A 12,884-nucleotide genomic window follows, 5' to 3' on the forward strand; every position below is an offset into this window, starting at 1 on the left:
GGGACCTGATGAAGAAGTACTTCAACTCACCGGAGGGCCAAGTACCATGGCAGGAGCACCACATTTAATGTGTGCACTTTCCCTTACACCACATGTATGATGTGTATAATATAAATATATATATATATATATATATATATATATATATGTAAATCCTGTTCAAGTCTGCATTTTCATTTAAACAAGGAACATTTCTGTTTTACTGGTGAAAACTGTACTGCTGCACTGTACTGGTTAAATCAATTGAATAAATAAAGAAATACATTCAAAACAGATACTCTTCTTTTATTCCAAGTAGAAAAAACTTTTCAACATTTTTTTACAAAAGCACATTAATTAGCTGTAAATACTAGCTAATTCAGCCACAAGAGCTGAGGTAAAGTGCAAATAAAAAACAAAAAACAAAAAATGAAGTGGAAACTCAATGTGTTTCAATTTGCAGTGCTTGGGCTAACAGGCAACACCCCTTAAAATCAAAACAATATGACATCCTCATATTTTTTACAAAAGCATATTAACCTGCAAATATCAGCTAATTCAGCCACAAGAGCTGAGAAAAAGTGCAAAAAGTAAAAAAAAACAAAAATAAAAAAACACGTGGAAACTCAATGCGTTTCAATATGAAAGTGCTTGAACAGCAGCAACATTTAAACATGTTTCAGTACACTGTAATTCACGGAACTAACAAATTATCAAGTGATAGACCTACCGCCCCAATGTTAAATGTTAACAATACTAACAATGTGACACTCAAACTATTTTAATTATCCTCACTGTCTTCAAGGAGTTGCACGTAACTTGGTTGCCCGTGGGGAAGAGTGTATGCGTGATGGTGAGATGTTGGGTGTGAGGTCTGAGGCTGAATGTGAGGCTGTATTTGATTATGTTGTAGCTCTCTGGGTATGTATTGTGGTGGTGTTTGCTGTGACCAAATGTTAAACTGATCATTAGATTTTGCCCACTGTTGTGCCCTGCCTGTCAAATCCTGATCTGCTTCTTGAAATTCATACAGTATTGTCATAATTCTCTTTTTGGCTCTTGTTTTCAAAATTGGGTCTTTGATGTGACTGACCTCGACTGCAACTTGTCGTCCAAAGCCAGACTCATCTTCTATTCTATCTTGCTTTTCCGGGTTTAAACCAAATTTCACAGTGTTGGACATTTCTTTCAGGACTTCAAGCTTCTCAAGCTCAATGCACTGTCACTGGGACGTCTTGCCTTTTTGTTTAATGGCCGGCGGCCTCTGGGCGCCGATGATGGTGGGCTTGAGGACCTTGATGGTCCTGGTGTAGATGCCCTAGGCGCAATCTCCAAAGAATTTTCCCCAGGAGAGGACACTTCGTCATCAGCCACTGTCCCCTGTGTGTCTGTGTCATTGTCGTCAATCTGTTGGGCAAGATATCAACATGTATCACATTATGTTGCATGATCCAAAATATTTCTGAAGGTAGGCCTACAGTGGTGGTATATAAGATAAGATAAGATAAGATAAGATAAGATAAGATAAGATAAGATAAGATAGACCTTACATTCCCACAATGGGGAAATTCTCAGTGTTGCAGCAGCACAATGGATAGTTAAAAAAAGAATAAATAATTATAATAATAATATAAACAATATATACAATAAATAAACAATATATGAACAATATTAAACTGAGTCCTTGGTGTGTGTGTGGTCTACAAGGAGCAGTGCTAGTGTGAAACAGTCTGACTGCAGCAGGAAGGAAGGACCTGCGATATCTCTCCTTCACACATTTGGGGTGAAGGAGTCTATCGCTAAAGGAGCTGCTCAGTGCAGTGATGGTGTTCTGCAGGGGGTGGGAGTCACTGTCCAAATTATGTGATTAGCATCATTAAATAATAATAAAAATAATAATAATAATAATAAATTATCATTATTATTCAATTATATAAAGGCAACCATACAGTCATGTGAAAAAAATAGGACACTATGAAAGCCTGTCTATTTTTCAACATACGGACATGTAATAACAATTTTAACAATACTGAAGGACCCAGTGATTTAACTAAACTATTTAAAAATAAGGAAGGCCTTTTTAAGACTCTCTGTGAAATGTAATTTTAAAAGAATGCAATTTTTGAGGAGGAATAAATTAGGACACCCCCCATATATTTCCCCCACACTGCTTATGAGTGTGGAAAAGGATTTAAAAAGATATCAAAGGACTTTGACATCAGCCATTCCACCATTTTACCTCACTGAAGTAATTTCAACAAAGGGGGGTATCACTAGTTATTAGGGGTCCTAATTTTTTCCTCCATTAAAATAGGCATTTTTATGCATATTTTTTGTTTGAGGAGTAAAAATATGTTAATTTATATTGTTTAATTACAATAAATCACTTTCTTTTCCAAATTTCCAAATCAAATTAGACATTGTTATGTGAACATTTCTTAATAAAGAGTTGACTATTTAATGGGATGACCAAACTTTTTCACATGACTGTATATGGGGGTTATGAATCTATATCATTATATGATGAGAACAATAGTTTGAACTAAATGTCTTGAAAGGGTATAATTTTAAATGCTGTGTTGAAATTATGAACAAGTGTTTCACAGTGAATATTCAAGGGTACATAATACAAGAAAAGATACATATCTACTATAGAATACAGAGAATGGACAATACTCACAGCAAGGGTAGTCTCAGCATTGCGGGGGGTGACAAATGGCTTTAGAAAGTCTAAATGTTGCAAGATCCACTTTTGTTTAGAAGTGAGGGCCTTGTCCCCACTCCCACTTGGTAGAGGTCTCAGCAGACGGCAAAACTGTGTCCTCAGAGACATGCTGCGTGTTTTAACCTCAGCAACTGGAACATAAATTGGGTAGCATTAGTTACATTTTCCCCGTTTGTGCAAAGCTAGATTTCCTCTCTTTCTCATTCAGTCTTTCATTCATGCTCTTGTACAGTAATGTCAATATCAAACATTAGCACATAATGCCATTCAATAGAGTGGTAGAGTTAGCATGTTAGCACATACCAGAAAACATTAGCACGTTATGCCATTCAATAGAGTGGTAGAGTTAGCATGTTAGCACATACCAGGCATGTCGATGGCTTCGGCAATATCGGTCCACTTCTTTTCTTTTTCCACTCTGTCGTGGTATGAATGGCAGTTTACATCAAAAAGACACAGCTGCTCTGCCCACAGCTCAACAAGGCGCTCCTCTTTCTCCACGGTCCATTTTCGCCTACTTGGCGCTCGTTGTGTTTCCACGTCCGTCGACATGTTTCTTTGTTGTGACTGATGGCTTCCTGTTTCCGTTTCCAGTGCAATTTTGTGAGGAGAGGAGTGGCATATGCTCTCTTCGGCTCGTTAAAGACATCTCTTGCTGCAGCATTTTGGATCAGTTGCAAAGGTTTGACAGTGCAAGCTGGAAGACCAGCCAGGAGAGCATTACAATAGTCCAGTCTGGATAGAACAAGCGCATGGACAAGGAGTTGTGTAGCATGTTCTGATAGGAAAGGGCCTGATCCTCCCAATGTTGTATAAGGCAAATCAGCAGGACCGGGCAGTTCTAGCAATGTGGTCTGTGAAATTCAATTGATCATCAATTACAACTCCAAGGTTCCTGGCTGACCTTGATGGAGTTATGGATAACGAATCTAGGTGAATGGAGAAGTTGTGATGAAGTGTTGGGTTGGCAGGGACCACGAGTAGCTCTGTCTTCACAAGGTTTAGTTGAAGGTGGTGGTCCTTCATCCAGCTAGAAATGTCTGTCAGGCAGGCTGAGATGCGAGCAGCTACCGTCGGATCATCAGGCTGGAATGAGAGGTAGAGTTGTCTGTCATCAGTGTAGCAGTGATAGGAAAAGCCATTTTTCTGAATCACAGATCCTAGTGATGTCATGTAGATGGAGAAGAGAAGTGGTCCAAGCACTGAACCCTGAGGCACCCCAGTAGCTAGATGTTGGGTCTTAGACACCTCACCCCTCCACAACACCCTAAAGGACCTACCTGAGAGGTAAGACTTGAACCATTGTTGTACGCTTCTCGAGATGCCCTTCATCTTTAGGATTAACAGGAGGATCTGGTGGTTAACTGTGTCAGCAGAAGAAAGGCAGCAGAAAGATCCAGCAGGATGAGAACTGAGGATTTGAAAGCTGTTCTTGCCAGTCTCAGAGCTTCAATTACTGAGAGCAGGGCAGTCTCAGTTGAGTGTCTGCTTTTGAAACCAGACTGATTGTTGTCCAGGAGGTTGTTCTGTGTAAGAAAGGAAGAAATCTGGTTGAAAACAACTCGTTCAAGTGTTTTTGCGATGAATGGAAGAAGGGATACGGGTCTGTAATTTTCCAGATGTGCTGGATTTAGAGTGGGTTTCTTAAGCAGTGGGGTTACCCGAGCCTGCTTAAATGCTGTTGGAAAGGTACCAGTGTGAAAAGAGGTGTTGATGATGTGCGTGAGTGCAGGTACAACTGAGGAAGAAATGACTTGAAGTAGATTAGTGGGTGATTGGAAAGGAGGAGTTTGGAGACTTCTGCCTCTGAAAGCAGAGAGAAGGAGGGTAGAAAGTGTTTGTTAGCTGGTAAGATGTGTGTGTGTGTGTGTGTGTCAGTTTGTGGTTTGGTAAATTGGCCACTGATGGTGGTTGTTTTATTAATGAAAAATGTGGCAAAATCATCAGCTGTTAGGGTTGATGAAGGAGGAGGAGGAGGAGGAGGATGGTTGTGAAGGGAGGAGAAGGTTTTGAAAAGCATGCTAGAGTCAGAAGAATTGTTAATTTTGTTGTGATTGTAAGTAATTTTAGCAGTAGACATATTAGAAGAGTAGGAGGAGAGGAGGGATTGATAAAGACCATGGTCAGTAGGATCTTTCGATTTGCGGCACTTCCTCTCTGCACCCCTGAGTTTAGAACGATGTTCGCGGAGAACATCAGATAACCAGGGGGCAGAGGGGGTGGCACGGGCTGGCCTGGGGAAAGGGGGCAGACGTTGTCCAAGCAGGATGTTAAAGTGGAGAAGAGAGAATCAGTTGTACTGTTAGTATCTAGTGTTGAGAGCTGATCAGGTGGAGGAAGTGTGGATGAGACCAAAGAGGATAGGCGAGAGGATGAGAGTGAGCGTAGGTTTCGCCGAAAGGTGACCTGAGGAGGAGTGTGTGTTGTGTTCTGAGGCAGGTTGAGAGTGAGGAGGAAGTGATCTGAGGTGTGCAGTGGAGTGACCAGTGTATGGTCAGTGGAGCAGTAGCGCTTGTAAATAAGGTCCAATTGGTTACCTGATTTGTGAATAGCCGCAGTAGATACTCGTTTAAGGTCGAATGAGGCAAGCAGAGTGTGGAAATCAGCAGCCTGAGGTTTTTCTAGGTGGATGTTGAAGTCTATGATGATAGGTGGATGTTAAAGTCATAGAATAATAATAATAATAATAATACATTTTATTTATATTGCGCTTTTCTTGTACCCAAAGCGCTAAACTATAAACTATAAACTACTTAGAAGAACTATGATAGGGGTACCATCCTCCAGGAAGGATGAGAGTAGCACATCAAGCTCCTCCATGAAGCTGCCAAGCTGACCTGGGGGACGATAAACAACTACAAAATGGCTTTTAATAGGACTAGTGATGGTAATTGAATGCGATTCAAATTACGTATTTGTAATGAAGTTGCAATTTAGTACTGTAACACTGGGTCTCCAGCACGCACGGCAAGACAAAGTATATAGCAAAATATTCTTTATTCAAAATTATTAACACTCTGGAACAATAAGGGGGAACATAAGAACCATCAAACCACATAAACGTATGACACCGAACAATGAACAGAAAGAACTCAAGGCTTAAATACACATAGGGGTAATTAACATAAACAAGAAACACATGCTTAACTTAATCTGAAACCATGAAGACAAACAGGCAAACAGGAACAGAACCAAACAAAAACACAATGAAACTAAACCTCTAAAGTAGCTCCCCCCTCCTGAAAGGTGTGTCCTCACACAGATGAGAGTCCCAAAGGAAAGGAATTCCATGGTGTATGCAGAGCGATGTCAACAAAGAATTTTCTAACGTTAATTTTGGTCATGGCTTGTTTTGAAATGCGAAGACAATTTGATGGTAGTCGTAGAAGTCACACTGCATAACTGTCAAATATTCTGACACTGCCAGAATTTTATTGGAGGTAAAAAATGTATCGCAACAGTCATTAAAGGCACACTATACAAGATTTGTACCTTAATATAACAGCTTCAAAGTCATTTCGATGGTAAACAAACTCAAAATTAACAAGTAAATGTGAAAATTTCTTTTTTGGTCTGATTTTGTTTAAAATAATGTCACACCAGTTCTTTGATTTCACTTGAAGTATATCGGGTCCTTAAGAGTTTTTTTTTTTTTTTTTTTACCTTTTATAGTTTATTAAAATGGACAGCCTGGTTTTTGTACTGACAGGTCTTGGTCTGCGTTAGCACCCTCAAGCACCCCTGTTAATAATAATAATAATAATAAACTTTATTTTTATTTATTTTCTATAGCATATTAAAATGCTTCAAGATAATAAGATTCAATAAAACATACAATTATATAAACAATGCATTAATGAAAGTGGAAAAACTGGATTTATACAAAAATGGTTTCATGTTTATATAACTTGAGGACGGTTCTGATGGAGTTAAAACTACTACAAACAACGAGGCCTTCAGCAAAAAAAAAAAGAAAAAAAAAAAAAAGAATTAATTGAATTTAGGAAATATACCAGCAAACTCTATTTACATTTAATGCATTTAAGGGAAATTAGCTGTCTTGTCAGGAGCAGAATATCTCATGTAAATTGCTCAGCAGTGGATTTACTGTAGAGAGAGAATGAGTAAGCACACAAGAGAAAATATGATTCAATTTAACAGATTTATTTCTTTGGGTTTTTCTTACACATCCCTAATGTTGCTGTATAAATGAATAGCCCTGAAAAAAAAAAAGCAAAAAAAAAAGCAAAAAAAAAAAAGGGCAGCCAGTCTTAGAGAGAGAGGATTATGTATTATGTGGCGGCTTGCTTTATATCCACCATGAGGTCTACTGGGATGTGTGCCCACTGGAGATGGCATGAATCAAATGGCTAACGGGTCAAAACAGCCCTGTAAACTCAACATCCCAATTAAAGCCAGACAACACACAAAACTCAGCATTATGGTGTGCTGTGGTAATGCATTTGACCTTACTTGCAACATTTGGTGGCCACTTAGAAATACCACAGAGACAAAGTCCTGCCCTCCAGTGAAGTACAGACTGAGAGTCACCATGAGGAACAATTACAACAGCCTATGTACTGATGAGGCCTAGAAATCAAGTCCTTATTAGTTTAAACCATTGGTCTCAGTAGGGATATCAGCCACATACCTTCTTTGCATCTCTATTTAAAATGATGACTCATGCACAAGTTCCTCATCTCAGCAGGGTAACTGATCTGTCTTTGTTCAAATTTAGGACTTGTTATTCACAGTAATTTTGGCATGGTATCATGGCACTAACGTGATCTGTACTATCATAAGAGTGTTAGGCTGTATTCTCCACCAATGTTAATCCAAGCTCCCAACCAGAATGGACTTGAGATGAGCAGCATATGATGAAATACATCTAAAGTCAATTTTGCATTGTCATCACTGCCATAAAATGCTGAGCACACCTCTCTTCAGGAGACAGTTCTTCCTCTGTGCTTCCACAATGGTGTCTTCGCAAGTTGAGGAAGGGAATAAGTAGGGAAGCTAAGCCTACATGGAAAGTCCAGACCCACATCACAGAATAAAATCAGTCATCACCGAGTCACTATGCCCATCGGCTCGAGCTGAGGAACTTAAAGAAGCTTGCATCCCTTGAATCCGGACCAGAAAGGGATTGCACCTGCTTGACCCTGCTGGGCACCACGAGAAAAGGAAAGTGGTTGGCGCGCATGACAAGGCCCACCTGAATGTATTGGTGCCTCATCACCACTGTCTCCAAATGCTGAGCGCACCTTTTCTCAAGAGGCCTGCATCTTCACCCTGTGCATGCACACTGGTGTCCTCTTGGGTCCAGGAAGGGAGCAGGCAATACGTCTATTCAATTTGTTCAAGTTCAGAAAATAGGTTTCAAACCAACTAAATAAACCTAATTCTAGCATCAAACAGACTCAAGGAAGGCAGCAGTGAGATTAGCAAGGCTCGCTGCTGATCTAATGTTTAATCAAAGGGAATTGGGGACATCTATTCACTAACTCTTTCATGTAAACACAATGAGTTCAATGATGTTTTGATCGCAAAGTAGGTGCATTTCACGGAAGCATTCAACCCTTTTGAAAAACCCACTCAATGTAATGGGCCTGGAGATTAGAAGGATCTGTGATTCAGTTCCCCTTGTCTTTTCAGATCTAAAGATATTATTTCAAATTCTTGCAGCTTCCAATGTTGAACAATATAGGTTTCCATCAAACAGACTTCGGGAATACTTGTCCAAACAAATTTTCCTGGTTGAAAAAATCCCTATTTTTCATGACTTTGAGAAGGACTTTCTCAAACAGAGACTTTCCAATGAATCAGAGCTAAGCCGAACACTAATCATCTCAAAGAGCAAGGAAACATGGAAGAACTAACAAAAGCTCAACACTGCAAACGTTAAAACACTTTCTGAATTAGAGTGGCTTCACGCATCCTTCAGACAACCACTTTGTGTTCCTCAAAGCAGGAAGCTTGTGGCCCAGTTGGTTCTACCCTCTTAAGATCCAGCTTCTTCAGAGTGAAGATTGGCACTTGTCTCTGCTTGCACATCGTGATGCTTTTCAATTAATTTACAGCTTACTCTTACATTTTGACAACTTTCTCTCTTTCTCTCTCACCCTGCTTTCTTTTTCTCACAGTTAAAGGTGTGAGGAACTCGTCCATGATTGCCGAAAGGCTAACCACAATCCCCCACTGCAGGAGAAAAGCTTCCTCCTCCTTCTTATGACAGTACATAGCTCCACTTGCACTTCACACTTCATTACCCTCAGTAATACTTTGGCACAATGATGTATGGTACTATTCAAATTCATAAGAGTAGCTCTTGGCAGAACCGCCTTCAAAACTTTCAAAGTACTAGGATTAAAGTTCACAAACATTATATATAATATATATATATATATATATTTTTTTTTTTTTTTTTTTTTTTTTTTTTTTGTACATCAGGATTACTTGACCTACTCAATGCATGCAATATTTCAAGCTGCTCATTCAATATTGTCCAAGTTAGATTAAAAAAAGTGTCCCAGATCAGATCCTACTGTCACCCAGTTAACCAGATGTGAGGGGGAAATAAATAGATTTGGGCCATAATTAGAGGCAGTGTAAACATGGCACACTAGGTCATATGTTAACTTTGCCCTTGCCCTGATAGGATGATTCCATATAAATGTGATAAATAGCATTTATATAACTTTACACATTAGCGCTCATTTACAATGACCTGACACAGGACTCGTAATTACTTTTTAATATCAAAGCGTGGGAGAGTTAAAGCAATTGTTCTGAAGACTGAACATTATCATCGCTGGTCTTCTAATCATTCAAGCAGATAGCTCTGTACACAGGGGACACCTGTCAGTGGACCGAATTAGATTTGTTACAACGGAAACTTGATACCACTTATCGTCCCTTTAATTTTTGCTGTGGCTTGTAGCAGTTCAGGCTTATCATTAATTTCTGGTTTCAGTGAACTGACGTTTATCTGAACAGCAAAATAAATGAAAAAATGAAAGCTCACAAAACTGTATATCTCTATATTTTTGCATACTTACAACTAAAGGACAATAATATTTTATATTAATAATGATATTCATTTTCTCTATCAATAATTCGACTTTATGTTTCTTCTCATAATACAGAATTTTGGATAATATTCTATCAAACTTTCTAAAAATCTTTATGCAACTTTTTACTACCTGCCTGACTGCCTCATAAATAACAGTGAATAAATATTTTCCTACTTTTAAATTATTGATGCTTTATCAGTTGAGATTTAGAAATGAAGAACTTCACTGCAAGGGATGGAAAATCATTGTATTTATTTATTCATTACTTCCTGCAGATTCCCTCAAATAAATCAATTTGCCAAGGTTTAATGTTCATAAAACTGGTGTGAGATGCAGTTCAACATTTGTTATAAAGTACATTCTAAGTAAGATCATTTTAAAGAGGTCATATTGTGAGAATCTGAATTTCACTTGAACTTTTCCCTGAAAACTTACTTTAATTTCCTCCCCTGTTCATCCAAAATCCTTGGGTCCCTTTCGAGGGAACTCGCGCTGCGTCGTATGACGACACTTTGGGGAACGCACGCAACATGTAAGCGTCTGAAGCATGTATAACACTAGTCCAAACTTGACTGGTGCAGTGTCATGTGATGGAAGAGAGTAGCTTCTGCCCTTCAGCAAGGGTAAACTGTCCATCTATTTGGTGTTGTTTGTCACTTAGTCAGGAGATGTGTGTTTCTGCCCCTCAGAGTGCTCCGCTCCTGCCTGGCTGTCTTTGGCGGCGTGGCAACTCAGGTCGTGGGGATCACAGATGGAGATCTCTCAATTAAAAAGACAGTTTGCCAAGCTCCAGCCATTTGCTTAGCCATATTGCTAAGCAAAAGAATAAACAGACAGGACAAAGTGTGTTGCCGTCAACCAATGCTGTTCCTGAGCTCAAACAATAGGTCACAGAGCTCCAGACTCAGATGACAAAGCTCAGAGTCCAAAAGAACCTAGAGCAAAAGAGTAATTAAATCAAAATGAAGCAAACAAACATACAATTTCCCAGAGAGAACCCTCCTACAGCTGACCACAAGCCACATCACAGGCCCAGGCCAGGTTACTGTTTTTGATGTAGTGAGGATGAGCAAGTTGCTTCAATTTGCGAAAATGATCCAAACCCATCCCTGGTAACCGATAAGAGAAAGCAGTTGAAAGAGCACTAAGCCCTATGGGATAGACAAAATGGTCCATGTGTGCCAGGGAGCTTTAAACACTGTCCAGCACTTGTAGCGAGACATACAAGGGCTGACACTAGTCAAAATAATCTCAAGAAGTCAGCGAATATGAGCAAAATGCCTCCATTTGGAGTCTACCCAAAGGATTAATCGGCACGAAGTGCACTGCTCAAGTGAACATCGAGGGAAACCCTTGTCCTTGTCTACTCGACTCAGGGTCTCAAGTGACGACCATTTCCCAGTCAATCTGCCTGGATTAAGCATAACTTCTTTGGATAACCTGTTGGAAAAATGTTGTAGCAAATGGTCAAGCAGTACCTTACCTGGAGTATGTTGAGGTGAAAATCACATCCCCCAGAGACTTCCTTGGGTCTGATGTTAAAGTGTCAACTCTTGCTTTAGTAATCCCAGAAACTGGTGTCACTGCCCAGTCAAATGTGCTAATAGGCACAAACGCTTTGGATCCTGCATATGCCAAGTACATTGAAACCAAGATTTCAGTTTGTCAAGCTGTTCCATTTGGCTACATAACTGTGATTCAGACCACCGAACACAGATGCCAATAGAAAGAAAACAGTAGCATAGGAATTGTTAGGCTGCCTGGTGTTAACCTTACTTTTGTTCCTGCCGGACAAAATGTTGTTCTTTAAGGTGTGGTGAGTGTAAGAGGACAAGTAGCAGAAAAAATGGGCTGTGATGGAGCCTCCTTCATGTTCACCCTTTCCTGGAGGACTGCTAGTTGCCAGTTGCTTACTAAACCTACCTCAGCATCCATCACGGAAGGTCCCAGTGGTGTTAAAGAATAAAACAGAGCATGACATTATCATCCCAGGCAAGAGTGTGGTTTGCAAACAGTCATGCTTTGCAAAAAGTGATGTCACACAACGTTGTGCAATATGTCAGGTTTAGTAAGAATTTAGTTGTGTTGTGTACTACTGGGCCACTGTACTTTAATGATAAACAGGAGTATTTAAAATATTAATAAAATGTTAATAAAACACTTAAAATATATAAAATATGAACATTTAAAACACTAATTTTGAAATAAGCATAAAAAAATGTCTACCTATCTTTTATTAAACATTCACAGACCTCAACATTTTCTCTACAATACATTTTTTTTTACCCTGAATCCATGTTTAAGCTTGAACAAGGAACCCCTCTCCCACTGTGAGCGTATGTTGCATTAGCATATCTCTAATTAAAGTAGGCAAAGGTGGAGCTGACGATCAAAGACTGTTGGTTCTCGCTTCTGGTTTGTATTGCCTGCTCATTATCGTAAGGCAGCCTCTGATTACAGCTATTTGTGTGCCTCCATCAATCTGGGGAAAGCCTTTTCAATCCTGTGATGAGCAAAGTTAAATCTAAAGCAAAACTATAAACACAATGCTTGGAGATGTCATGTTTTCATCTGGACCATGTAATTGCCCCTTTACCCTTGTTAACGTACTTACAGAGCTGTGTAACTATCCAAAAAACTGGAAAGGGCACAACACCTTATAATAATCATTTTGCCTCCCTGTCTTGTTTTTAAAAGGAGACTGGCTTCATGGACAAAACTGGATTCAAAACAAACCCATAATAATAATAATAATAATAAGAAGAAGAAGAAGAAGAAGAAGAAGAAGAAAATACATAAATAAGAAAATAAATAAAGCACTATGCTACAAGAGACTGTGATTTACTTCACTTCAGATTGACTTTACAGAGGTACCGTGGTAACATTACTGAAACATATAGCTTTGTCTTATTGCTTTTACAAAATAGTGACACAAATTTACTATGTTATATTGCAGTTATGAAATAAATTAGTTGTTCATAATAATCACAAAATAAAAAAAGTTTGGCCAGGATGCCGGGGTCACACCCCTACTCTTTTACGAAGGACATCCTGGGATTTTTAATGACCACAGAGAGTCAGGACATCGGTTTAACGTCTCATCCGAA

The 12,884-nt window shown here is 39.2% G+C and overlaps 1 protein-coding gene across 1 annotated transcript; it reads right to left on the bottom strand.

Moving 5' to 3' along the window:
• Positions 1-402: 402 nt before the first annotated feature.
• On the bottom strand, positions 403-3,256 carry LOC311075551 (uncharacterized protein; the record flags this gene model as incomplete). Its single annotated transcript, XM_084103046.1, has 3 exons — positions 403-1,386; positions 2,660-2,835; positions 3,070-3,256. The coding sequence occupies 3 exons, from the start codon at positions 3,254-3,256 to the stop codon at positions 1,168-1,170; spliced, it is 582 nt and encodes a 193-aa protein (XP_083959172.1). The 3' UTR covers positions 403-1,167.
• Positions 3,257-12,884: the final 9,628 nt, after the last annotated feature.

This window comes from Abramis brama, assembly GCF_963993115.1.
Source record: "Abramis brama genome assembly, chromosome: 24".
Classification (NCBI taxonomy): domain Eukaryota; kingdom Metazoa; phylum Chordata; class Actinopteri; order Cypriniformes; family Leuciscidae; genus Abramis; species Abramis brama.